This window comes from Prunus dulcis, chromosome 1 (assembly GCF_902201215.1).
Source record: "Prunus dulcis chromosome 1, ALMONDv2, whole genome shotgun sequence".
NCBI lineage: Eukaryota > Viridiplantae > Streptophyta > Magnoliopsida > Rosales > Rosaceae > Prunus > Prunus dulcis.
The window spans coordinates 34,088,874-34,116,636 of NC_047650.1; the positions used below are offsets into that span (position 1 = coordinate 34,088,874).

Consider the following 27,763-nt stretch of genomic DNA (forward strand, 5'->3'; position numbering starts at 1 on the left):
AACGGATTTTCGCATATTGTGCGTTATCCGGGTTCGATAGGTTCCGACCGTTAGATCCTTCCCAAATTAAAATATGTTGTTCTAGGTATTCCTAGGATCGTATAGGATTTCGCGGATTGTGAATCGGAACCCCGGATATTCCGATTCAATAACTTAAAGTTTGTGTTTTATATTAACCGTCCGATTGTGCGATCGTAAGCGATCTAACCGTCCGTTTCGGACCAAACTTGCGAGACGGGTATCTTAGACCTTGGGGAACCTTTAGGAACTTTCGGATTGTAAAATGGAGGTCGTGGGTCCCGTGGGCCCGGTTGACCCGAATTGGGAAGTTTGACCGTCGGTTGACCGAGTGTCTCCCGAAGCTGTTCCATCGTCCAAATTGGGTAGTTGGACCTTAGAACGTTGCGTTCCTAGTACACTTACTAGAAACCTGGGAAATTAGGATATTTAATTCAAAGTACTCGTTCGAAACGCTTCGTATTAATCTCGTATACGTATTCTGAATTAGGTACTCCGACCACGCATACGCAGCAGGCGGGGCCCTCTCAGGGTCAAGCAGCGTGGGACTACTTGTGAGTGGACTTTGTTTTCAAATCTTATGCATGGTTTTATTAATGAAAGATTTATGCATAATGTTTTAACGATTTATTGAATATATTATATTCATGGGTTGAATTTGATGTCTATATAGCGCTTTGGCATAGTTGGGTATTGAAAGTATATTTATATGGATTTTGGGAAATATTATGCATGATGTTTTAAATGGTATTTTTGGATATATTATTTATTCAGTTGTTGAAAGGGATATTTTTATGAGGCATTGAAAATATATTTTGGGTTTAACATATTTGAGTATCTTGAGTATGAATATATGGATTTGAGGATTTCTATATATATTTGGTTATGTGCGAGGTACTTGGGTTGTTGAGATGAGATTGTGGAAAGTGGTGAGTATAGAATGTCAGTTTGGTGTGCTATAAGCACTACCCTATGTACCTCCCCTGATTTGGAACTTGGATACGGATACTTGAGATACTTGGAAGAATCGGAACCCGGGGCATCCTTGACGGGATGTTGCTGTAGACCCTTGATTGGGTAGTCTGCGCGCGTAGGACTGATCACAGACGTACGGGTTTTGAGGTTATCGACGGTACGTGCTGGCTGAGAGTTGGTCCCCCAGTTGGACGGCTCGTTCCCTAGTCACATGGTGGATTGAGGACTCATCATGAGGACTCTGCCAGGGTGACTAGTCAAACAATCCCCCGGTTGGATTGTTTCCCCGGTACAACTAGGTGATGGTCATATTTATATTATATACATATCTCTTATATTATATATTTATATATATAATCATTCATTCATGTTTTTCGGTGAGGATACTTCTTTGCCGGTCGTGCCAATGGGTACGCTTTTGAGAGTTTGGTTGTGGGATTTATAAGTTTTGGATGGTGGGTTTTATAAAGCGTTCTTTATGGATTGTGGACTTGGCATCGAGTATTGATTTGTTTTTATATATATTATATATATATATATTTATACTTGAGTATGAAGGTTTTGAGATGCATGGAATTTCTTGCATGGTTTTCTAAACGGTGGGGTTATATTACGTTGGTTTACACTGAACTGAATTTATTTTTGTCCACTCACAATTTTCTGTTTTGCGCCCCCCAGCCAGTAGTTGACTGAGCTCCGCAGCAGAGCCGGATCGTGCGCTTCCGAGCCTTGAGCCTTCGTAGGACTCTTTCTTCATGTTATTTCCTTTGAACTCTGTTTTGTTGAAATTGAAGTTCTTAGACATGCTCTGTTATCGCCCTGTTAGGGTTTGATTTGTGAGGCCTGAGGCCATTTCATTGTAAATTGTTTATTCGCTTTAAAGCATGCTGCTGGTTGGGATTGTTTGTATTTTGATGCAGGTTGAATTCTGTTGGGTTTCTTAAATTTACAGGGGGGTCTCTGCCAAAATTTTGGTAAAGAGTCTCGGTTTCTAGTAAGTGGGCCCGGCATCGGGGTGATGTCGGAACAAAGACGGGGTCCGCTCCGGTCTACAGGGAAATTCCGGGGCGGGTCCTGTCATTAGCAAAGTCTCAATTTTACTTTTTTAGTGCTTCTATATGTTGGTTTGATTGCTTGAGTTGCCCATGCAATTCAACAACTTCGGCCTTCAACAATGCGACTAGAGCAGTCAATGAAGCACACTCCTGGTTCCTCGCTAGCAGACGCAATCCTACATTTGCTACCGAAGCAACACAGTGAGCTTTAAAAAAATTGGTCTCTTCCATTGCAATCTTGTCAAACCTCCTTGCCATTACCAAGTTCGCAATGGTGTAAGCATGTTGATAGTTACTGGAATTTCATTGTGCATATTTGCAGCTTCCATAGGGGGAGAAATGGTGTGAAAATTGGAGAGTAGAAACACAATATTTTCATGTGTTGTTTCTTGGTTTGAAGAAGGAGTAAGGGATAAATTTAAATCTATTGAGGCTCTAGGAATCGAAGGGAACTCCATTTTGATTGATTTCTCTCTAGTCTGCTTTTGTTTTCAGATTGAAGGACGTCCTGGTTTAAATAGTAATGAAAGCATCAGACATCGTCTTGAATAACGAAAGCATATTAGGATTTCATCCCTTATTCCAGCACCCATGTTTTCTGGCTTTCTATCTCGAGCTACACACCCATGTTTTCTGCATTTCCACATCAACCCATGTTTTCTGTTTTCTGCTGTCCATAGCCATTTTTCCAGCCAGTTCGTGGGGTCAAGCGACCCCTGTTGTCCCTTAATCCGTCCGCCCTGTGCAAGTCAAGACCCTTTTTCATCGAACTATACTTGTTGGTTTTTCGTTTACATTACTAAACGTGTCGACTAATTTGTAATCGGAGCGAGTCGTATCAGCAATCACATTATTAAATACTGAAATATCCTTCAATGGGAGCGACTCTCATTCCTTATTGTAAACATGCCATTAAGGATTGGGTTTATCTGATGAATTTGTTGGCACAAGCAAGCATTTCTCACGACAAGGAGGCAGCCATGCTGGACCATCCCAATCAAAGCTTGTACAAGACAAATTAAGAAGCTGGACCTGGTATTGGTAAATAAAATTCAAAACACGAGAAAGCAGGATGAGCACTCCATCTTGGTTTGGATGTTCCAGCTTCAAAACGATGACGTACGTGCATATGTGTGAATCTCAACGGAAGTGAATTGAAATGTGGGATTTTAAATCAATATTATGTTTTAACATCGTGATTTTCATTTAAATATGAAATTTCCCACGAAAAACATTGCAACTTGTTCGATACGTACAATGCATTGAAATGACGTGTTCAAAAGACATATCCAATTACAATATAAGGACAATTCAAAAAGGACTAAATAGTGATGAGTATTTCCACGTGCAGAAATCAATGCATATGCAGCAGTACTAGTTAGAAAATAGAAAATTCTGTGTAGGAAGATTTGTGTAATCACTGCGAAGAACATAAACTTATTCTGGCAAACATGGACGTACAAATGAATAATCACAATACAAATGTTATGTCTTGGACTTTGAAACGATAGGAAAGCATGTCTAATAACAATATAAGGACTATTCAAAAGACAAAGTAAACTGAAACAACTCGGTCAAGATATACATAAGTTTTGGGGGGAAAGATCTCTATATAAACCCCACAACCAAAGCTTAATTCCTACAACCTACAACGCCTTCCTCTTGAGATTCTTGAAATTTCAAATTAATCTCTCTCTCTCTCTCTCTCTCTCTCTCTCTCTCTCTCTCTCTCTCTCTCTGAGTTTTCGTTCTAAACTAAGTATTGTGCGTAACCTTCTCTTGTATCACTAATGGAGAAAACAAGATCATCCCTTCACTCTCCCACAAATGGAAGTCTCATTACTGTTCTTAGTATTGATGGAGGTGGAATAAGAGGGATTATCCCAGGAACTATCCTCAACTTCTTAGAGTCTGAGCTTCAGGTAAAACAATGATCAAGCCAGAGCTTTAAATAAATATATGTATTATAATATAAGTGGATTAGTCACACCATCACATGGTGTTACACCTAGCGAGCATGTTTGCTTCACTTCTCACAATTTGTTGGTGTTTCTCATTCTTTTTTTAAATAATCTAATGCGACTAACTTTTCGCTTTACTTGTTTGCTATATGCAGAAACTGGATGGTCAGGATGCAAGGCTGGCAGATTATTTTGATGTGATTACAGGGACTAGTACAGGTGGCCTTGTGACAGCCATGCTTACTACCCCAAATGAAAATAACCGTCCCTTGTATGCTGCTAAAGATATCAACCCTTTTTATCTCGAAAACTGCCCTAAAATCTTCCCCCAATCCAGGTATAGTTAATTCTTCATAGATTTTTGTACTACAACATTCATATACATAATGGTTCACGATAATTAATTTTCATCCATCTACAACAGTTCTCCACTCGTCAATGTCGCAGAGAATTTGGAAAGTTTAAGGAGACCAAAATATGATGGAAAGTATTTACATAAAATGTTGAAGGAAAAATTAGGAGACAAACATTTGCACGACACATTAACTAATGTTGTAATCCCAACTTTTGATATAAAGCGGCTGCAACCAGTTATCTTCTCCAGCTATCAGGTTTGTTTATTAATTATCTCTTAATTGAAACACATGCATATATTTACATAATTTAATTCTAATGGTGCTCTTTTTATGAACATTTCTTGATTTTGTATGTATATGTTTGTCATGATTTTAGTTGAAAAAGAAACCCAGCTTGGATGCTTTGCTTTCGGATATATGCATTGGAACTTCAGCAGCCCCATACTATCTTCCAACCTATCAATTTAAATCCACAAATTCAAATGGTGAATCAAGAGAATTCAATCTCACCGACGGTGGAGTTGCTGCCAATAATCCGGTATACATTGATCAAATTGCAAAAACCTAATGTGCATAATCTGAATTATTTCATATATATGATCATCATTAATATGCGTGTATTAAATATATATTTTTTTTACCAGGCCTTGGTTGCTATGAGCGAAGTGACAAAACAAATCCACAAGGGCAACCCTGACTTCCTGCCTATGGGTGAAAATGAACAGTTGTACGGGCGGTTCCTAGTCATATCACTAGGGACTGGTACAACGTCTGACGAGAAGTATGACGCCAATGAAGCGGCTGAGTGGGGTGCTTTCGGGTGGCTTATCGGATCCCATTTTTCGGCTCCACTGGTGGATATATTTACCCACGCAGGTAGTGACATGGTTGATTTCCACCTTTCTACCATTTTTCAAGCCCTTCAGTCTCATGATAATTACCTTCGAATTCAGGTAACATAAGAATGTGCAATAAAGTTGAGATAAATATCACTAGATCAAATGACCGTTTTATATACGCACAAAAAAATGTATTATGTAGACAAACTAAGCGCACAGTACTCGGAAATGAATATGCAGGATGATACGTTAAGTGGAACATTGGCTTCTGCGGATATTGCCACAGAACAAAACTTGAATGATTTGGTAAAAGTTGGAGAGGCATTGTTAAAGAAACCGGTTTCGAGAGTGAATTTTGATACCGATAAATCCAAGCCTGTTCGTCCTGAGATTACAAATGCAGAGGCTCTTGTGAGGTATTTGCTCTATTATATATTATGATTAAGTTGTAGCATGATGATGTAAATTCAATAAATTAACATACTAATGACTTTTTTTTTTGGTTAATTAATTTGCATGTGTAGGATAGCGAGCGTTCTCTCTAAGGAGAGGGCTCAGAGGAGCAAGGTCGTTCATGAAAGGACATGATCAGCAGCACCACCAAAGAAATAATATGCTGCTCTCATACACGTATATATATATATATATAATTCCTTTTAATTATGTTTAATCTTCAAGAAAAATAAAAGGCCATCAAAGTCATGATGAAATGCTAGGTCAATAATTTTATTTTTTTTCTTCATGTAATTCAGTACTGAAATTATTTTCTCCCAATGTAAGCGAGAAATTGTTTAATTTATTTTTTCCCAATAAATACCAATTAACAGGTTGGTTGTGATGTAATCAGCAGTATATATATATATATATGTTCCTTTATATTCTTTATTTATTTGGCTAAGTATTACGCACCAGAGTGTTTCTTTTTCTTTTGAATCATTGCGATGAACTTCGAAACAAATTAAACATATATCCCACGTTGTAAATTGATTGATTAAACACTAATTAAACAAGTTAATATGGAGAACTTTCCATTGAATTAATTTATCACATATTTTTCTTATCAAAATTAAGAAAAAGAAGCATCTTCATTTGAAGGAGCCACCTCGTACTAATCAAACCATCCCTGTAGTAGTAGAGACTTTAGGCTTCAAGGTGATGCATGTAAATCAATTGAAAAAAAAAAAACCTTTGTAGCACCACCCAAGTAATTCAAATCTTCAGGGCCTAATGGATTGCTAATTAATATTAAATTCCACTTTACAGGCCTAATGGATTGCTAATTGCAAGTCGGACTGTACTGATTAATTTATGTCGGATAGCATTAATCTGTTCCGGAGAGTACTTATTGTTTATCCACAATGTTATAAGGTATTTGGTGTTGTTCTGGATAAATAGTATGACTAAGTTAAGCTGTTCCGGATAATATTGGATCACACTATTTTTTTACAAAAAATTATTTGATAATTTAAGTGGAAATATAGATAATATAATTTGCATATATATAATTAAGAAAAAAAGAGAATATTTTGAAGCCCAACAAAAGCAGGCAAGAAGAGAATTAACAGCCAGCAGTAGCAACACCGAAACAAGCAAAAAAAATAAATAACAAAAAACCAACAAAGCACCAAAAGTAGAAAAAAAGAAATACAGCAAGAAAAACATAGCTGCATGTATTGTTCTAATCGCTGACTTGAGATGATAATTTGATTATTGAGTTTGAAACCTGGAGAAGATCAAATACATAAAGAAAAAAACGCAAGAAAAACTCAGCAACATGTATTGAGTTGGATACGCATGATGATTATTTGATTATTGAGTTGGATACAAAGCCGCATGTATCGTTCCAATACAGCAAGAAAAAAACCTCAAAAAGGAAAAACTCATAACCTAATTTCCACAAAAATTTAATAAAAGATAAAAATGTATAAAGAAAGAGAAGATGAAGAAGGAAGAAGAGAGAATAAGCATATTGGAGAGAGAGAGAGAGAGAGAGAGAGAGAGAGAGATGGATACCTGGAGAAGAGTGACGAGAATAACCTTGAAGAATATAGCATAGAAGAACCCTAGGAAGAAGAAGATGAAAATAGCGTCATCGGATTTTTCCCATTAACGTGTGTGTTCTTTTTCCCTAGCTCTATAATTAAGCGTGTATTATCTAAACCGAGGTGTGTGAGTTATATTAGTTAGTCAGGTAAGGAGAATATTAAAAACTCAACCCGTATAAAATAGTCAGGTAATTAAATAATACAAGTTGACACCAAATACTTGACATTGACTATTTACTCTTATCCAGAGTCTAAAACGGTGTACCAAACGAGCCATAATATTTTCTCGTTTAATACTCGTATTACACACATACATATGTATTTTTTTTTTAAATACTGTTGTTTTCCTTAAAGACTCGGTAATACACTTAAAAAAAAAAAAATCAAACGTACAATACACATATGTACGTATTCTTCGTGTTTAATACACGTATTTTTTTATACAAAATTTCAATAATATATACAAAATCCACATATTATACATGTATTTTTCACATATTATTGAATAAAAATAACATATATTAAAATATTATATAATGGCAGAACTTTTCATTTGCATTTTGCAAAAACTTTACCTAATAAAACACGTACGTATTTTATCCGTACTTTTCTCGTTCCTTATTTTATTAACTATACATAACCAGAAAGGATTGGCTATATTGGTCGGCTTTAGAGTTAATTAATATTAGGTATGGGGATTAATTATGAATTTAGGATTGCGCAAAAGTTTCGATAGATTTAAACTTTTGATCATCGTCAATATATTCAACACGTTTTTCCTTTCTTTTTTCCTAATAAGGAAAAAAAAAATCAAGGCTTGATAGAAATCTGTACAAATTTCAAGCCCAATTTCAAAAAAATTGACCACTAAATACCCGTTTGGTATTGCTTATTTGGGGTGATAAGTGATTTTTAAAATTTTTTGGGAAGCCCAGCCCGTTTGGTAAACTATGAGAAAATCACTTATTATTAAAAATTGTTGTGAGAAAAAGCTATAAAAGAAAGCAGCTAGTGAGGTGATTTCATTTTCTGATTATGCACGAATCATTTTCGAAGAGGTTCTGGGTTTAATGAAATTTACAAACTTCTGAAAATACCCCAATCTATTTCATGCAATCTCTTCTATTCGTGCGTTTTCTCCTTCGTATCCCTTTGCTTCTTCACGCCATCTCTTTGAGAAAGTTCTCCTTCTCGTGAATCTCTTTTATTCTTCCTATTATTTTTTCTTGTTGAATCAATTGAAGTACACTCTTAAGAAGCCACAAGACTCAGGTCAGAGGCATATTATGTTTATTTCTTCTCAATTTCATTTTTCCTTCTTTCTCTTTAATTTCTAGGGTTTTAACTAAAAATTTCATTCTTAACCCTCTCTTTAATTTCTAGGATTTTAACTTCAATAGTTGTTGCTGTTGGTTTTTATTTGTTTTTATTTGTTCATGTTTTTGTTTCTTTGACAAACAAAGTGAGCTCATCATGAATGCAAAGAGCAATTTGATCTGTTTCCGTATTTACACACCTAATACCAATTTTTGCCCAAATGATCTCTCTATTTATGTTAAGTGGTGGTGCCCTGATACCAAGTGAAATTAGTATTTAGGTGAGGGGGTAAATTAAAACCCCAATGGATAAATCTAAGACAACAATGATTAAATGTTTCTAGTAACATATGACTAGTCAACGACTAGTCATAGAACTATGAACAATCAAGAGATACACATACCCAAATCCCCTAATCAAACATATTTGACAATAACAATGATCGACTGAACCTAGCAGAAATATGACTAGTCAATAAACCAGTCATAAACCTATAAACAACCAATCAGTTCACAGATACAAAGTAAATCAATTAACCAAAATTTGTATGAAGCTAAGCAATAGTATGACTAGTCAACAACTAGTCATAGGCCCATAAACATGTAATACAGAACCTGGATTCACAACAGACCAATTATCAACACCTGCAATCATAGAAGAAAGCTAAGTAACACCTTAGGTACTCAGAATGATCCGTTCATCTAGGCATCCCTAGTGTTAGTAACAACTAGAGTGTAGAGTGTGTGTACATCCATTGAATCAAACTCAGAAAATTATTCACCTAGAAAACCCACCATTGGAAAGAATTGGGGGTCATCATCTGACCAAGCAATCTACTAAGCAAAGAAGATTCTTACAAAGAATTCACACGCAAGCTCAAGAAATCCTATGTCTATTTAGGAAACAAGCTATACCTCATCTGTACAACCTTCTTTTCCAACTTAGCAAAGCACGCAGCTAGTCCTTCACGGCAATGGCAGCTTCCTCTTCAGCTCGTTTATCCCGTGGCATCGGCTTACATAGCTCAAATCCGAACATGAACAAGAAATTTGGATTCCAAATAAAATACCAATTTCTTCAAGAAATCATACTCTTGAAGAAATCAATCTAGAATCTGACCTAGATTTAGATGATGTATATGTAGTTTCTAGATGTAGATTTTAAAACTAACAAAAGCAATTTTCAAATGCATATTTAAAAACTCATTTTCAAAAGAATTGACTTCTAACAAAAATGTGGAGCAACAGCTATATGAGCCAACTCTCCAATCGTTTTGGGAAAGATGAAGTGTATGAATATATTATATGCAGATTTCAAAAACTCATGACAGCAGATTTTCAAATGCCATTTGAAAAAATCATTTTCAAGAGAATGACATCTCAACCAGAGAGAGAGCAAAGGGAGGACCAAAGCTTTACAAAATATTGGGTCTCAGAGAAGTGACGGCTGCGAGGTGAGGGCTGAGAGTTTTACCAAAGAATAATACTCTTACCACATTTGTATATCATATTCCTATACCATCTTATGTGGTAGCTGAGGTGGACAACCACATCAATTAGAATTATTTAATATTTTATTTTCTTTTATGTTTTATTCTAGTATTTGTTTTTATAATTGTCTTAATTAAAATACACTTTATTGATTTAATTGATGTGGCATATAATATGGCATGCCACATCATGTGATATAGAAATGTAGGATAAAAATGTAGTAAGTGTAGCATTACTCTTTACCAAACGATGCAATCCAAAATTAATACAGTTGGCAAGAAACCCTACACCTAGACAAAAACCAGTGAAAAAAAATAATGAGCTGGTAGTGACCTAGAAATTCAGACGACTAGTCATACCTTAAGATCCTCTAATTCATGAACATGCTTCATGAATGATTTTACCTTTGAGAACTCATGACTGGCAACAAGTCACTTTTGTTTTGTACCACAGCCATTGATTCATCATTCTTCATCTTATTACCCATTTGGCATAGTTTGTTTATGGTGATAAGTGATGTTTTAAAAAATTTGGGATGCTCAGTTCGTTTGGTAAACTATGAGAAAATCACTTACTGTTAAAAATTGTTGTGAGAGAAAGCTATAAGGGAAAACAACTAATGAGGTGCATTCATTTTCTGATTATGCTGGAATTAGTACCAGTAATACTTTTAACAAAAAGTTTACCAAACGCCAAACTGTTTTTTCTCCTAGTTGATTTCTCTCACAGCAAATCTAACAACGATTATTTTCACAGCACAGTAATGCTAAATTGGCCCTTAGTCTAATTATAAACTCTCTTGAGGTTAAGTGAATTACCATATGCAATTACAAAGTTGTCAAGGAAAGCTAAAAACCTTTGCTAAACATAACCTAACAATCAAGATATTCAACATGTTTTTTCCTTCTTTTTTTATTTTTTTCTCATAAGAAAAAAAGAAATCAAGGCTTGATAGAAATCCATATAAATTTTAGGCTCAATTTCTGAAAAACTGACCACTAAATGCCCGTTTGGCATTGCTTATTTAGGGTGATAGGTGATTTTTGAAAAATTTTGGGAAGCCCAGCCCATTTAGTAAATTATGAAAAAAATCACTTATTGTTAAAAATTGTTGTGAGAGAAAGTTATAAGGAAAAGCTGCTAATGAGATACTTTCATTTTCTGATTATGCGGGAATCAGTTTCGAAGAGGTTCTGGGCTTAATGAAATTTACAAACTTCTGAAAATACCCCAATCTATTTCACGCAATCTCTTCTGTTCGTGCGTTTTCTCCTTCGCAACCCTTTGCTTCTTCACGCCATCTCTTTCATAGAGTTCTCCTTCTCTTGAATCTCTTTTATTCTTCCTATTATTTTTTCTTGTTGAATCAATTCAAGCACACTCATGAGAAGCCACAAGACTTGAGTAAGAGGCGTATTATGTTTATTTCTTCTCAATTTCATTCTTCACTCTTTCTCTTTAATTTCTAGGGTTTTAACTATAAATTTCATTCTTCATTCTCTCTTTAATTTCTAGGATTTTAACTTCAATAGTTGTTGCTGTTAGTTTTTATTTATTTATGTTTCTGTTCCTGTTTTTGTTTTTGTTTCTTTGACAAAATATTTATTTTTAATGGAATATATTGGATTTAACTTGAAATATTAGTTTAGAGTATTTGGATACAAATATTTAATTTTCAACGTAATACTTCATTTATTTTATAATTAAAATAATTTTTAGGGTGTGATGGAAACATATTTAATATAATATATAAGTGAAAGTGCTTTCCCTTTCATCAAACGCTTTAACAAAAAAATCATTTCAACATAATGCCATTTTTAGTTATTATACACAGCTCATATCACTTTTACAAAAAAAAATTACCGAACACTTAGAAACTAATTGTTGTACCAACAACACAAAAAGTTTACGAAACGCCAAACTGTTTTCTCTCATAGCTAATTTGAATCGATTATTTTCACAGCATAGCAATGCCAAACTTACCCAACAAAGTGAATAAATTAACACATTCCCATGCCCATTTGATTGACAAAATACATACAATACAATTTTAATTTTATCATATGTATTATTAATATCATTATATATAGTCGCAAAAGGAAGTTGGAGAAATAAAATTTGCTGAAGACTTTTATTTTTCGATTGGGTTTATCTAACCGGATCCCATATTGTATAATTTACAGAGTTGAAAGAGTCGAGACAAAGGAAAAATCTGAATTTTGGTATAAAGAATATTGAAGAAATTTCTTACATTCCGTAAATGAGAAAAGTCCATATACGTGAGAACTTTCTTGCAGGAGAGAGTCTTATGAAATTTCCTTGCTTCTGGTAATTGCTTTTTTTCCCACTAGAACTGTCTTCTCGGTGTCTTTTTTGGTCTTCTTCTTGTTTCTTTAAAATTTCCCAGAAGTGCTCACCCACAAATACTGATTGTGAAACGTCTTGACCCAGTCTCAATGATTCACATATATTTAAATTATATCTCAACATAAAGAAAAAGAAAAAGAAGCATCTTTATTTCATTTGAAGGAACCTCTCCTCCTCATACTTATCAAAGCTAGCATGTAAATCAATTGCCAAAACACCTATATAATATACCAGCATCCTGTTTATCAATTTGCTTAAACAACAGTCTAGAACAATCTAATACATTACGGAAGGTTTTAGTAATTGATGACGCTTTGAGTCACCAAATTTATTCACAAAACAAATAATATTTTACTTGTTAAGGTTTAAAATGGGTCCAAATTTGAATCAACGAGACTTTGTCTTCGATGAATAAATTTTGGTGTCTCCATCCATATAGCAGTAAGCGTATGTAATATGTTGAATATTATTGTAAATAGTACTCGGGTAAGATTCAGTAATTAGGTCGAAGCATTTAATCAATTATGTCCACACGAATGCAGTGTTTAATTAGAAAAGTCTGACAGTAGCTCATTGATTGATAAAATATATAAAATTTTATCATGTGTATAAAATATATATACTCGTGACTAAGTTGGTGAATATTAAGATTCACAAATATAGTAAAAGTACAAGCAGGTAAACGTTAATTAAGATGCTCCTGTTGAATTCTTCTCAACTATAAACTAGTACTCAAAGTCAAGTAATGTGTTCGGAATTAAACCTAGTTATCTAGGGCATATGACTTTTTGACAACATCATTTCTTGTTGTTTAAGAAAGCTGCGTACATATAATATTGGCAATTTTTTCTCAAAATTGACTTGGCTTCTGTTTATCAATTTGCTTAAACAAACAGATTACGGTAGGTTTAAGTAATTCATGATGCTTTGAGTCACCAAATTTATTCACGAAACAAATAATAATATTTTACTTCATAAGGTTTAAAATGGGTCCAAATTTGAATCAATGGGACTTTATCTTTGATGAATAAATTTTGGTGTCTCCATATATGTCGAATATTATTGTGAATAGTTGTTTTCAGATAATCAATCACGTCCACACGAATGCAGTGTTTAATTAGAGAAGTCTGACAGAAGTGGTCCAACTTAAAACTTGTTATAGCGACATGCATACAAATTTGGGGTCAAAGTTGTAAGGGGAAAAGATCTCTATATAAAGCATAGCTAGATGCTCATGGTTACTAAAGTCAATTAATCCCATCATCATCAGCCTTCTTTTAGTGTTCAAGCTTTATTCTCTCTGCAGTTCTATTCATTAGTTCATACTAAATAAGCACTCTTCCTTCCGAGTACCTCTCCTATACCTTTCCTGTGTTGTGCATCATTCGGTATGCCTTCTCTTTCATCTCAAATGGAGAGAGCAAGATCATTTCTTCAGTCTCCCACTTACGGGAACATCGTCACCGTTCTGAGCATTGATGGAGGTGGAATTAGAGGGATTATTCCCGGAACTATACTCAAATTCCTAGAATCCGAGCTTCAGGTAATTAAGCATATATATTAAAACCCATAATTTAACTTTAATTAATAATGTTTAAAATTATTGTCTTGCTAATTTATTTTCACTTGAACTTTGCCACATGCAGAAGCTGGATGGTGAAGAAGCAAGGCTTGCAGATTACTTTGATGTGATTGCAGGGACTAGCACTGGTGGGCTTGTGACTGCCATGCTTACTACCCCAGATGAAAATAATCGACCCTTGTTTGCTGCTAAAGATATTAACAATTTTTATCTCGAACATTGTCCTAAAATCTTCCCCCAAGACAGGTACCTAACAAGCTATTTAACATCGATCTTAACTTCAACTCAATGTCATTAATCTTGTACATGTAAATCAATTATTAGTATAATTAATCTTAGCTTGAACACCTTTTTCTTTTTTAATATTATACATATATAGTGGCTAACAATCACATATATTTTTCTTGTGCAGCAACTACACATTGATTCGTGAGGCCATGGACATGGTAAAAGCTGTGTCAGGACCAAAGTATGATGGGAAGTATTTACATAAGATAGTGAAGGAAATATTAGGAGACATACGATTAAGTGACACATTAACAAACGTTATAATCCCAACTTTTGATATAAAGCGGCTCCAACCAATGGTCTTCTCCAGCTATGAGGTTTGTTTTCATATCTTTAAATATATATGTGTGTGTGTATATATATGTTTGTTTTGTTAAATCTAATATAGTTACGTGGTTGGTTTTGTGTTTTGATGGTGATTATAGGAGAAAAAGAACACTAGCATAAATGCTTTACTGTCGGATATATGCATTGGGACTTCAGCAGCCCCAACCTATCTCCCAGCGCACCATTTTGAAACAAAAACTTCCACTGGTGAATCAAGAGATTTCGATCTCATTGATGGTGGCGTTGCTGCTAACAACCCGGTATATATATAATTAAATTATGACCATGATCTATAATACACCATGCAATTTCAAAAGCTTATTTAGCTCTCGTTCATTATATTGTTTTTTTTTTTTTCTTATCAGGCTTTGGTTGCTATAAGCGAAGTGACAAAAGAAATCCACCAGGGAAATTCTGACTTCTTTGCTATAAGGTCAACTGAGTATGGTCGGTTCTTAGTGATATCGTTGGGTACTGGTTCAGCAAAATCTGAAGAGAAATATGATGCCGATGATGCAGCTAAATGGGGTCTTTTGGGATGGTTGACGAAAGGGGGTTCCACTCCATTGGTAGATGTATTTACTCAGGCAAGTAGTGACATGGTCGATTTCCACCTTGCTACTGTTTTTCAAGCTCTTGACTGTGAGAAAAATTACCTCCGAATTCAGGTATTTGGGATATATTTACTGCCATACTATGAATCTGTACCATAATCAATTATCCAAACTCACAGTAAAAATCGGTAATTAACGGTCGAAGTGAAAATATATATGGTGCAGGATGATACATTGGAGAAAACAGTATCTTCAGTGGATATTGCTACGCAAGAAAACTTGAATAACCTTGTAAAAGTTGGAGAGGAATTGTTGAAGAAACCGGTTTCGAGGGTGAATTTGCAAACCGGTATCTATGAGCCTGCTCATCAGGAAACAAATGAAGAAGCTCTCGTAAGGTATGTATATTTGATTACTCACCAAACTAATATGATTTTTTAGCATGATCATAAATATGTTATATTGATTAAACATTACTAATCACAATTAATTTTCTTAATTAATCTGCACGTATATATGTAGGGTGGCGCAAATTCTGTCCAGGGAAAGGAAGGGCCGAGAAATGAGATCACCACATGGAAAGGCTGTAGCTGACAGCAACTCCAACTGATGATCACATATTGCTAATCTCGCACTTATTATTCCCTCTAATTAGAAATTTTTTAAAATTAAAATAAAGCACTAAATAAATAAATAACCATATGGTGAAATTAGTGCTAATAATTAATTCATTATTGTTCATATTGTAATTTAGTACCAACCAGCATGTTGGCTGTGATCAGATGTATTTACTTCATTCTTTATTTGAGTTAGAAATCAAAGTATTTTAATTTTATTTTGCTAGTTTCCCCACATCCAATTAATTAAGACCTGAAAACCAAAAGAAAAAAAAATGAAGAAGAAAAAAGTTGAAACAGTACGGCAATAATGTTATGTAAGACAGAAAAAGGGGGGAAATTGGATTTTGGTATACGATTTTCGAGTAAAACATAATTTCCTTTTTCTCAGCTTTTTTGTGTGTTTTGTTTCTTTGGTTTGGTTCCTTGCCACACTTACTTACAACAAAAAACCAAAAAAAGAAAAAAAAATACCAAAAAAAGAAAAGAAAGTCAATCTTTTGACGGGTCCATATGAAAAGAGACAAATTCCATAAGGGCAAGGACAAATAAATTAATTAAAAAGTCTCTATTTGATAATTTAAACAATGATTAAGTGGACTTGTTGGTAACAATCATAATCCAAGTTGACTATTAACTGGAAGAAAAAAATTCATGGTTTCTGGGTCTCAGACTCAGACCACAAAACAAAAATGACCAAATGGTCAATATGCATGCTCCCTCCAACTGCTTTCAATATCTACTTCACAAGAATTTTCAAACCCTTTCTTTCAGGGTTGAATTTTATTGGCGACTGGTCAAGGCATAAAATAAACCATAAAATGGGATGCTAATTGAGTATAGGGAGATTCACTATTATATTCAATATAGGATCCTAAATTATAAAAAATCCCTATATAAAATGGACTTTAGAAAAAACCCAAAGCCCATTTACAACATAACAAAAAGACTTTTAACTTCTTTTAAATTACAAAATTGTCATTGATTTTTTAAAACAAACCCAACTCCAAAAAAGCCCAAAACACTCAATAGGGCATCAATGGCAATGAAAGCTGGCCCAATTAAATTACAAAAAATCGAACTCCAAAAAATGGTGTATGGTTTATTTATAGTTTTAGTGCTAATAATGGGTATATGACTAAATAACCTTGTTTTCATATCTAATATATATATATATATATATATATTGTTGTCACCCACCGTTGGATATTAATCTAATGGTTCAAAAAAATTTATTAACAGGAGTGCAAAAGTAAGTGAACCATTGAATTTACATCCAACGGTGAGTGACCACAAATCTCTTGGACTCCTTAGTCCAAGAGATCAAAACTATATATGTGTGTGTGTAGAAATTGCCTTTTATATATAGAAAGAGTTTTAACGAGGCAACTTTATATATGTCGGCACCTTAATAAAATTCATTGCTTTCTTTATAAAAAGAAAACAAGATTAAAAATATGTTTTTTGGACCAGCAACTTTTGTTTTATTTTGAAGTTTAAATTTGGACTAAAATGGATAACGACGCGCATTATCATTTATGGCTATCTATTCCCAATAAGTAAAACAGAAAATAATTGAATTAATAATCATAGTGTTGATTATGATTATCATTTATTACAACAATTTTTCCCTCAAATTAATTAACACCAAAATTCAATACAAAACACTTAATGGCAAAACAAAAGAGTCAGTAGTTGGGTTTTGGTTTTGGAGTATGTCCGTGGGGTGACCTTGCAAGGCGAAGCCACTTCTCTTCCGATAATAGTTTTGCAAACCTGCACAGTCAATTACAACTTTCTATTATTACAGATTGCAAAAATTGAACATATAAATTTTGGAAATGAATATTTTGTTGGTTTTATTACCTTGTGAGAGCCTCTTCATTAGACTCATGTTTTGAAGGCTCTACCCTGCCAGTCTCCAAATTAACCCTGGAAACTGGTTTTTTCAACAAGCCTTCACCAACTATCAGAAGATCATCCAAATTCTTCTTATCGGCTATGTCCACAGAAGATACATGCCCGGTTAACGTGTCATCCTGCATTAATTTGGGTTAATAAGATAAATAATAATACGATTTGTAACACATTTACTGAGTACAGCTGATTCGAACTCATATAGTTTATTAAAGAGTAGTCAGTAACGTGATCAATAAATGTGGTCCGAACAATGAGTGATGAATTGGATTAATTACCTGAATTCGAAGGTAATTATTTTCTGAGTGGAGGGCTTGGAAAACAACAGAAAGGTGATAATCGACCATATCAGCACTTGATTGACTGAAAACATCAATTATTGGGGTTCCACCACCGCTGGTTAACCAATCTAACAAGCCCCACTTGGCTGCAGAAAGTGCATGGTATTTGAACTCAGCTTTTGCTGAGCCTGTTCCTAATGATATCACTAGAAACCTTGCATAGTCCATGGGCTTTATAGGGAAAAAATCTGAGCTCCCCTTGATTATTGTCTTTGTCACTTCACCAATAGCAAGTAAAGTCTGAAATAAGAGCAAAAATATAATCAATTTACCCTAACATAGAGTTATTTGAAAACCAACTAGCTAGTGGTCGAGTGGTATTTTTCTTTTATAAACTTTGTTAGAAGATGTGCGAAAATATGTACCGGATTATTTGCAGCCACACCACCATCGATGAGGTTAAATTCTCTTACATTCCCTTCTGGGTCCATGGTTTCAAAATAATGGGCTGGGAGATAAGTAGGTGCTGCTGAGGTTGCAATGCATATGTCTGAGAGTTTAGCATCGAAGCCTGGCTTATGTTTCACCTAACCACCCAAGAAAAGCACATAATTTAAACAGAGTAATTATAAAATAATAAACAGTAAAAGTAACATTAAACTGGTGATCAAGAAAATTAAGTCAAGAAGTGATATGATGGGTTAAATTCAAAGTAAGGGGGCAACCTCATAGCTGGAAAAGATTGTTGGTTGGAGCTGCTTTATGTCAAATGTTGGAATGACAATGTTAGTTAATGTCTGGTGCAGTTTTTTGTCACCAAGTTTCTGCCCAACCAAGTCATGCAAATACTTCCCATCGTATTTTGGTCCTGCTAGAGCTTTGATGATCTTTGTAGTATAAGGAAATATTGGACAGCTGTTGTTTAAAAAATTAGTGCTTATATTAGAATCTATTTTAACAAAAACATGTTCTGCAATATTTAACAAAAATTTGGCATTTAACATGTAAACATTACTGTTTCTGGGGGAAGATTTTGGGGCAGTGAGTAAGGTAGAAGTCCTTAATGTCTTTGGCAGCAAACACAGGGCGGTTGTTCTCATCTGGGGTTGCAAGCATGGCAGTTACAAGGCCACCAGTGCTTGTTCCTGCAATCACGTCGAAATAGTCGGCGATTCTTGCATCTTCACCATCCAGTTTCTGCAACATGATCAAACATTTTGAGTACTTATATGACACTAATATCTTAGAAACAATGTTATTTGACATGGAATTATCGATCGAAGACATTATATGTGAATGCATATGCAGAGGACATAAGGATTGAATAGTCTACCTGAAGCTCAGCTTCAAGGTAACCAAGGATGGTTCCAGGGATAAGCCCTCTTATTCCACCCCCATCGATGCTTAAAACGGTGATGAGGTTTCCATAGGTTGGGGCCTGCAAAGGTATACTCTTGCTTCTGTTCATGAGACTTGAGCTGCTGAATTCTAGAAGAGGGTTTAGATAAATATATAGCTAGAGTTCTTTGGTAAGTTACCCTTTGACAGAAGTACTACAGGGGTATTTATAGCCAAGTCATTGGATTATGCATACATGTACCCAAAAAAGTGTTAAGAAAAGTACAATGTCGATGGGTATGAATGTGATTCAAATTTTTTAATCCTTTGTAGTTTATTGGATATAGTTCAAGTTGGACAGCATGTAGACTGAGATTGGAAATGTTCATTTCTAGTCAAACATTAGCACCTTTCTACAGGAAAATGGTTAATTATGGTTCCTCTAATTGTAGAATTGTAGGTGAGACTTCATGAGACTTGTAGGTGACAATGTGAAGCCATCTTGGAGGCTAATTAACATGATGCTGGTTAGGCCAATCCCCACTGAGGACGGCCATGAATTTCCTACCCTTAAAGCACCTCTATCAAGCATGCAGCCAATACTTTAGCTTATTATAAATTTCAAATTCTTCTGTGCGGCTACATACAATGAAGGGACATTATGATATTTAAGATTCCTTGTCAAAGGATTAAATCTTTACGTGTTAAGAGTTGATTCGTATAAGGCGGCAATGAACATTAGCAGTAAGATTAGAAAGGCAATCAGGAGGCCACAAGTTGCCAGTGTGATGGAAAATGGTCTTCCATTCAATTTTGCCTGCATTTGACTTCAATAGGATGATAAAGGGATGCTGCAAAATTTAATCAAGTTCTATCGTCATATATTGTTCGTGGACTTCGATTTAGGGGGTAACATGTTGTCTTATTAGCAATTGTACACTTTAACAGCACAGTCATCAATCATTGTACAATAAAATGCTACTGTCAATAAGGAAGAGGAAAACCTTTTGGTTTCTGTTTTACCATGTGGTACAAAGCTTAGTAAACGCTTCCCTTTGAATATAAATTGAATTTCTGTATAATTTACTGTCATTCATCTGTTCCCACTTTCCCCCATACAATACCTAAAGTTAGCTGCAAGTGAAAAGTGACTTATCCATTCTTTTTCTTAAATTTGCTGAAATCCTGATTCCAGATAATCCATTATTATTTGTTTAAATGGTAGTGGAAACCTTCCTAAAATTTATTACTTTAATTTAAGTCCTCAATTCCAAATAACATGTTCATTGTGGTAGAATTTTCAATGTTTTGTAAAGCATACGTGCACAAATACATACATCTAGTGTGTATATATTTGTATACTCACTTTACTGAGTTGGATTGTATAAAAGATTGAGGAGCAGATGATCACTACGACTATTTCTTCGGGGAGATTTAAAGGATGCAAAAATCACAAGATTACAGTGTGTTCATCAAACCAATGAGTCTGCAAAATTTCTCCAGCATGTAAGTTTGTAGTTTTCTGTTGTCTTTTAGCAAGTGTATATATATATATATATATATATACACTTTTTAGCATTATATTCCCTAAGTTCCTTGTTGCTATCTACTCTCCAGCCATATAATGAAGCAAAAAAGTGTAACAAGATGAAACTATGACATATCAGTGAAACTGCAAGAGGGTTTTCCCATTCAATGAAGAAAAACTGATAAAAGACTCCTCTTGATGTAAAGAGCAGCTGCAATAAAATGTATCAATTGATAAGACTGATGCCTCTCTTAAAACTAACTGATGTAACAAACTTTTAAGAACAGTTAATTAGTTTAGAGGCTGAGCTTGAGGATAAGCTTCAACTAGTACTCTGCTCCTCACGATACTGCTGTTTCTGTAATACTCTTTAATTAGTACTGGTGGTGATATCATATTTACACACACACAAAAAAAAGGAGAACGCACTAGACGACGCATGAAATTATAGAATTCAGTCCATGCATTTATGTTGATCTAATTCAGTGAAAGCCATCCCTAGTCCATGTTCAATGTTTGACGATTACAATTCTGTTCACCGTTCTGTCTTTAAGTGATGAAGCAATTGAATTGGTATGTTTGATGCTAAAACTTAAATCTTCAACCTTTTGGCTGTGCTCAAGATAGATGGTGGCCTTCATTTTCACAAACTTGACCTGCACCCTTTTTGTCCGTGGACTTGTTGGTAAGAGTCACATTCCAACTTGACTAATACAAAATTACACTTAACCTCTGGGCTTAACTTTTCCAATAATAGTGATATACGTCTACTTTCTGTATGCTAATAATGCAACATTTCCCTCTGCAGAGAAAAGCTCCTAAAACTTTTTGTCTTATAAGAAAAACCAAGCAGCAACAAAAAGCCAAACACGAAAATTCAGCTCTTAAAGCTAACATCACTATCTCTAATCCAAAGAGTTGGTGATATGTGCATAGCCATTTTGTCGAAAGAGCTCAAAAGGTCACAATAACACGTGCATAGTTTTCTTTTCTGCAAAAAAGGTTAAATTTAATTTGTTTATTATACTAAATACAGTTTAATAATAATTTAATCATAAACAGAGTTGCTGATAATATATAAAAATTTGGCCACGTGCATAGTTCTTGCTTGCAAATTGCAATTCTTAAATTTCATTGATAGAGAAGAATGAATACATCTGTTACATTGATATCCCACCCCACCTGGGATTTATTCAGATACCTCAAAAATTACAATTTTTATTTACTACTTGAACAATAATGAATGAAAGAATTCATCATGAGCTGTGAACATAATATGTGTATGATCGATCAGTTGGGTTTTGGAGTATGTCCCTGGGGCGACCTTGCAAGACGAAGCCACTTCTCTTCGGAGAGTAGTTTTGCAAACCTGCAAGTAAGTTACAGATTTTAATTTTTGGATGAATTACTAGAGAAAAATATTAGCACATAGATTATGGAATAATAATAATATTGGCAGTTAATATATGATGCATACCTTGTAAGAGCCTCTTCATTAGTTTCATGATTACAAGCCTCAAATTTGCCTGTCTCCAAATTAACCTTGGAAACTGGCTGTTTCAATAGGCCTTCACCAACTTTCACAAGACTGTCCAAATTCTTCTGTGTTGCTACATCCACAGAAGCTACATCCCCTTGTAGCTTGTCATCCTGCGGGTATTTTTTTTTTAAATGTGCCTGTGTTAATATATTTGTTTTTGCATGTTATTAATCAAATTGAGAGAACTGATTAAAATAAGTATACCTGAATTCGAAGGTAGTTTTTCTCGGAGTGAAGGGCTTGGAAAACCACAGAGAGGTTAAGATCAACCATATCTGCGCTACTGTAGCTGAAAACATTAATGATTGGGGTGGAACCACCGCTGGTTAACCAATTCAACATGCCCCATTTAGCTGCATCATGTGCATTGTACTTCACCTCATCTTTTGGTGAGCCAGTTCCTAATGATATCACCAGAAATCGGCCATAGTCCATAGGTTTTATAGGGAAGAAGTCGGAGCTCCCCTTGATTATTGCCTTTGTCACTTCACCAATAGCAAGCAAAGTCTGAAACAAGGACGCATCTTGAAGTTATTTTTCTGAACCGGATTTATTTTTTAAAAAGAATTTAACATTTAATATTCAATATTCGGTTGTTTTATATTATGTACCGGATTATTTGCAGCCACTCCACCATCGATAAGGTTAAATTCTTTAACGTTTCCTTCACCGTCCTTGGTTTCGAAATAATGAGCCGGAAGATAAGTTGGTGCTGCTGAGGTTCCAATGCATATGTCGGAGAGTAAGGCATCAAAGCATGGCTTATGGTTCACCTGAAAAACCACATATATATGATAAGTCAATGTTTGCTGGAAAAGATGAACTTGAGGAAGAAAGAAGTGAATAGCAGAAGGTGAACCTCAAAGCTGGAAAAGATTGTTGGCTGGAGATTCCTTATGTCAAATGTAGGAATCACAACGTTAGTCAATGTTTGGTGCAGTTTTTTGTCACCCAGTTTTTGCCTCACCAGGCTATGTAGATACTTCCCGTTGTATTTTGGTCCTGTTAGAGCTTTGATAATCTTTGTAACATGAGGAAACAACGGACACCTGTTGTTTAAAACATTAAGCTTTTATTTAGTTTACTATATATATATACATATATATAGAAAGTATTTATATCCAAAAATGTAGCAATCTGCAAATTAAAGTTATGTAAACATTACGTATTCTGGGGGAAGATTTTAGGGCACTCATTAAGGTAGAATTCCTTAATATCATTGGCAGCGAACAGAGGACGGTTGTTCTCATCCGGGGCTGTGAGCATGGCAGTCACAAGACCACCTGTACTTGTTCCTGCAATCACATCAAAATAATCTGCCAGTCTTGCATCCTCACCATCCAGCTTCTACAACATGATCAATAACATTAGTATCCTTTAGCAACAGTGTAGCTGTGGTAAAAAGTTAGAGAGTATTTATAAGACAGATTTTGGACATGTGAATATCCTATACATGTATATGTGCATGCATGCACATGCCAAGGAGAAGAAGATAAATATTTATGTATACGAGCTTTTAAAACTTTAAGCATCCAACCCAAAATTAATTGGTAACGGTCAATGGAAAAGTCTTGCATTTTATGTAGTGTGATGCAGACTTGGAATAAAAAACATGAGGTTAATTATGTATCCCCAAAAACTATAGCAGTGCCGGATGCATACTTCGCAAATGAATCTATACATTGTGAAATAGAAGTCATAAACCATGTATACTCCCACACAAAGATAACCTAAGTAAAATTCTTATTCTACCTGAAGCTCGGATTCTAGGAAAGCAAGGATAGTTCCTGGGATAAGCCCTCTTATTCCACCCCCGTCAATGCTTAGAACAGTGATTAGGTTTCCATAAGTTGGGGGCTGCAGGGGTATACTTTTGGTTCTTTCCATGAGAGACTTGAGAGTTTGAGTTATTGCTATATAGAGATAGAGAGAGCTAGAGAGAAAGAGAGTCTGAAGTTAATTAGGAGAGGGATTTAGACAATAGCTTGCTAGAGTTTTTTGGTGAGTTCTCCTTTGAGAGAAGTGGAGGTATTTATAGATTCCTATTGCACGCACATTTTCCAGGATTCAACCAAGTCAATGGATTATGCCCCCCAAAAAAGTGATTGAATAAAGCACAATGTCAAAGGATGAATGTGATTCAAAGTTTTGACCCGGTTGGTATGTTTTGTGGATATGGCTCAAGTTGGAGGGCATGTTTTCTAAGCAAGGAAATGACATATAATTATTAAAATTATCATGTACAGTCCAACAGTGCCCTGCTTCTACAGCAAACATGTTCATTGCTCCTCAAGCTATGCCATGGACAAGACAAATGTGTGAGAATTAATTCTAGAATTGTAGGTGAGACCTCGTGAGACTTGTAGGTGAGAATGATTAGGTGAAACAATTGAGGTTAGCAAATGCACAGGAAACAGCTTGTTAGGTCAAACCCTGCATTGCTCATGAACTGCCTAACCTCTAAAGTAACCTCTATCAAGCAACTAGTCCTGCTTTTGATTATAATTAATTAATATCAGGCTCTTTTGTACTAGTGCTGCATTCAAGGATTAGCAGAAATTTAAATTATATAACGCGTTGCAAATGCTCTGATTCGTAAAAGGCGGCAATGATCAACGATAGGATAGCAGGAATTTTATTGTATCTGTTTACGACGTGCGATTAAAAAAAGATGGTATGGAGAATGATTCTCATTTAAGTCGATTTTATTCAATTTACGGATTCCAAGAAGGTCAATTAGGATAACAAATCCTAAGTACTTGCACAAAATAAAAAATTGAATGTTCTACCTATCACACCCCGAGATCGGCTCTGCCGTAGCACGATATTGTCCGCTTTGGGCCCCCCTCTCTGCCCTCACGGTTTTGTTTCTGAGAACTCACGAGCAATTTCTCAGTGGGTCACCCATCCTGGGATTGCTCTAGCCCCAACTCGCTTAACTTCGGAGTTCCCATGACTCTGAAGCCAGTGAGCTCCCAAAAGGCCTCGTGCTAGATGGACGTGGGCATGTACATATTGGGCACATCACCCCCTCTCCGTTGGTCGATGTGGGATGTTACACTACCATTCAATTAAACTATGTCTGCACATAACTTCAACATGCATGATGATAAGAGATGTATGGTACACTGCATCAAGCAAATGCTCATAATTTTAATCATATAATTCTATGGCCGTAGTTTTTCCTGTACCTTGATTAGGGTGGACATTATGTTTTAGTACCTGTCTTACACTCAACCACACAATAATAATTGCGGACAACATCAGGACATCATCTCCAATTACTCAGTATTCTGTAAATAGAGAAAAGAAAAACATTTTGCTTCATTTTCTGAATTTTTCACTGCACTAAACAGATTTTTCCCTAGATATAAATTGGAATTTTTGTATGTTTTCATTTCTTCTCACCTCCCTTTACTTATAATTTTAAATGAGCATGGTTTTTGTAAGCAAACTAACTCAGAGAGCTGAGGTAACCATCATGACAGCAGGACGTCAGCATTGAAGAACAGACTCTCTACAGAAGCCTATGCTTCCAGAGGTTAGCTGAAGCTAATCCTCCAGCTCAGCTCCTAATCTCAATTAAGAATTAACTCCATTTCTAATCTTATCCAGAAGTGATGTAATCCTTCTTCTGCTCCTGATCAATTGTATTGAAAAACTGTTACCTACGTAATGAAGAATTCTTTTCTGCATTAAGTCTCATTCAAGTTTTTGTACTTTTCATCGGATTTTCCCCATATGAAAACAGCTCAAATCTTAATTACGTTCCCTGAGGTGACCTGAAGATATAAGAATGATATGCCTATAATTTGAAGATCAATCTACACTGAAAGTGAATTTTCCATTGTCTTTCTTAGAGCTTATACATACCAGTTAGTTTGATGTCCAGACTTTCACCATGCATCATGACTGAGTTGAGAGAAAATAACTCAGAAATGCAAAATTTCATAAGAATCTGCAACAGACTTTTTATTCTCCAGCTTGATGTCATGTTTAGGAAACTTGTGTACCGCACAGCTGTAATCGAAGGATCGAAGTCAGAAGTCAATTCTGCAGAACTGTATTATAAGCATTTCCAGGCCAATATGCTAAATGTTCGACAATTAGTTTTGTTGATTAAAAAACCTTATTGTTTTTCCTTTTTGTTCAAGTGATAAAGCAATCGAACTAGCAGCCCCTGCTGAGGCTCTTGATCACATCACAAGTTGGTGACATATTCCATTGCGTTCATGCGATACTAAAAATCATAACTTCAACTTTTAGCTTTTACATTCTTCTGATTTTGAGAAATAAAATACTACTAAAAAACAGTATTGATTGAAGTTAACTCTTGCTTAAATGGCAGCCATAGAAGAAAATCATTAAAGGAGACCAGTCTTCATTAACTTGAACTGCAAGTTGTATTCAAAAGTAGAATTTCCAACAAGGTCCGTACAACCCACGAAAGTAGAAAATGTTAAACGTGCAGGAGATTGACTATATAAAACGATTATCAACAGAATTGTAAAATTTATTTAATTACTTTTATTCTGGCCAGATATGAGAAAACAAAGTTTCAACCACCCAGGAATGTTACTAATTATAACATACAGAATCCAAAACCTTTCCCTATGAAAGTTCCCCTGGCATACAAAATGATTAATACTTTTAGAGGGATGACTTCAAATTTGGACAAATTCTATCTGGATACAACCTACAAGTCTCAAGCAGACTTTATTGCTTCAACAAAGGAAGAGAAAAAAAACACTGAAAATCTCAAACTGCATCACAAATATTTGCCACGGGGTTCTAAGATGATGAGGCTTGATCACGAAGGTGCTTCTCTTGAGAGAGCAGCTTTGCAAACCTGCATACGGGTTAAAGAAAAACTGCTCTGTGTTATTATGTGACAGAAGCCATAAGAAGGATTTAATTGACAAGCTAAGGTAGAATATATAATTTCACACCTTGTAAGAGCCTGTTCATTGGTCTCACGTTTCGACGGTCCAAAACTACCCGTCTCTAAATTCACCTTTGACACCGGTTTCTTCAGCAACTCTTCTCCAATCTTTGCAAGATTTTCCAGATTCTCCTTCGTGGAATTATCAATAGAGGACACTGTCCCTTTCAATGTATCATCCTGCAATTTTAACCAAGACTAAATGTACTTAGTTTTCAGCAATTTCATTTTCCAGATAGACTACATAACAACATACATATAATAAAATTAAGGCACCAAATGGTTATGAGACCAATCGAGCAATGTCGACGAATACCTGAATTCGAAGGTAATTATTTTCGGATTCCAGGCTTTTGAAAACCACAGACATATGAAAGTCTACTAAATCTGCACTTGCTTGAGTGAAGGCATCAACTAATGGGGTAG

At 35.1% G+C, this 27,763-nt stretch overlaps 4 protein-coding genes across 4 annotated transcripts; 2 read left to right on the forward strand and 2 right to left on the reverse strand.

Annotated features, from left to right (window-relative positions):
• The first annotated feature begins 3,701 nt into the window (after positions 1-3,701).
• On the forward strand, positions 3,702-6,025 carry LOC117634939 (patatin-like protein 2). The gene is made up of 8 exons (XM_034369228.1): positions 3,702-3,736; positions 3,773-3,970; positions 4,165-4,346; positions 4,434-4,620; positions 4,742-4,903; positions 5,010-5,318; positions 5,445-5,620; positions 5,729-6,025. Exons 2-8 carry the CDS (start codon positions 3,839-3,841, stop codon positions 5,790-5,792), a joined length of 1,212 nt encoding a protein of 403 aa, XP_034225119.1. The 5' UTR covers positions 3,702-3,736; positions 3,773-3,838; the 3' UTR covers positions 5,793-6,025.
• A 7,788-nt stretch (positions 6,026-13,813) lies between these two features.
• LOC117618809 (patatin-like protein 2) lies at positions 13,814-15,784 on the forward strand. The gene is made up of 7 exons (XM_034348546.1): positions 13,814-13,966; positions 14,070-14,251; positions 14,418-14,610; positions 14,719-14,880; positions 14,986-15,288; positions 15,400-15,572; positions 15,697-15,784. The coding sequence occupies exons 1-7, from the start codon at positions 13,814-13,816 to the stop codon at positions 15,782-15,784; spliced, it is 1,254 nt and encodes a 417-aa protein (XP_034204437.1).
• Positions 15,785-17,320: 1,536 nt separating this feature from the next.
• On the reverse strand, positions 17,321-19,510 carry LOC117613823 (patatin-like protein 2). Its single transcript, XM_034342409.1, has 7 exons — positions 19,323-19,510; positions 19,005-19,186; positions 18,715-18,904; positions 18,415-18,576; positions 17,987-18,289; positions 17,658-17,830; positions 17,321-17,567 (listed from the first exon to the last, which is right to left on the reverse strand). The coding sequence occupies exons 1-7, from the start codon at positions 19,455-19,457 to the stop codon at positions 17,480-17,482; spliced, it is 1,233 nt and encodes a 410-aa protein (XP_034198300.1). The 5' UTR covers positions 19,458-19,510; the 3' UTR covers positions 17,321-17,479.
• A 2,629-nt stretch (positions 19,511-22,139) lies between these two features.
• On the reverse strand, positions 22,140-24,291 carry LOC117614754 (patatin-like protein 2). The gene is made up of 7 exons (XM_034343653.1): positions 24,148-24,291; positions 23,561-23,742; positions 23,255-23,444; positions 23,007-23,168; positions 22,600-22,902; positions 22,333-22,505; positions 22,140-22,224 (listed from the first exon to the last, which is right to left on the reverse strand). The coding sequence occupies exons 1-7, from the start codon at positions 24,280-24,282 to the stop codon at positions 22,146-22,148; spliced, it is 1,224 nt and encodes a 407-aa protein (XP_034199544.1). The 5' UTR covers positions 24,283-24,291; the 3' UTR covers positions 22,140-22,145.
• Positions 24,292-27,763: the final 3,472 nt, after the last annotated feature.

What these genes read in the sequence shown, in the direction of transcription:
- LOC117614754 (XM_034343653.1), bottom strand. Translation starts at nt 24,282, where the DNA reads ATGGAAAGAACCAAAAGTATACCCCTGCAGCCCCCAACTTATGGAAAC. An exon ending in TCCTAGAATCCGAGCTTCAG is followed by an intron (nt 23,743 to 24,147) that starts GTAGAATAAGAA and finishes ATCATGTTGTAG; the next exon opens with AAGCTGGATGGTGAGGATGC. An exon ending in AAAATCTTCCCCCAGAATAC is followed by an intron (nt 23,445 to 23,560) that starts GTAATGTTTACA and finishes TTTAAACAACAG; the next exon opens with GTGTCCGTTGTTTCCTCATG.
- LOC117618809 (XM_034348546.1), top strand. Translation starts at nt 13,814, where the DNA reads ATGCCTTCTCTTTCATCTCAAATGGAGAGAGCAAGATCATTTCTTCAG. An exon ending in AAAATCTTCCCCCAAGACAG is followed by an intron (nt 14,252 to 14,417) that starts GTACCTAACAAG and finishes TTTCTTGTGCAG; the next exon opens with CAACTACACATTGATTCGTG. An exon ending in GCGTTGCTGCTAACAACCCG is followed by an intron (nt 14,881 to 14,985) that starts GTATATATATAA and finishes TTTTCTTATCAG; the next exon opens with GCTTTGGTTGCTATAAGCGA.
- LOC117634939 (XM_034369228.1), top strand. Translation starts at nt 3,839, where the DNA reads ATGGAGAAAACAAGATCATCCCTTCACTCTCCCACAAATGGAAGTCTC. An exon ending in TCTTAGAGTCTGAGCTTCAG is followed by an intron (nt 3,971 to 4,164) that starts GTAAAACAATGA and finishes TGCTATATGCAG; the next exon opens with AAACTGGATGGTCAGGATGC. An exon ending in ATAATTACCTTCGAATTCAG is followed by an intron (nt 5,319 to 5,444) that starts GTAACATAAGAA and finishes ATGAATATGCAG; the next exon opens with GATGATACGTTAAGTGGAAC.
- LOC117613823 (XM_034342409.1), bottom strand. Translation starts at nt 19,457, where the DNA reads ATGAACAGAAGCAAGAGTATACCTTTGCAGGCCCCAACCTATGGAAAC. An exon ending in CAATCTTTTCCAGCTATGAG is followed by an intron (nt 18,577 to 18,714) that starts GTTGCCCCCTTA and finishes TTGGGTGGTTAG; the next exon opens with GTGAAACATAAGCCAGGCTT. An exon ending in ATAATTACCTTCGAATTCAG is followed by an intron (nt 17,831 to 17,986) that starts GTAATTAATCCA and finishes AAATTAATGCAG; the next exon opens with GATGACACGTTAACCGGGCA.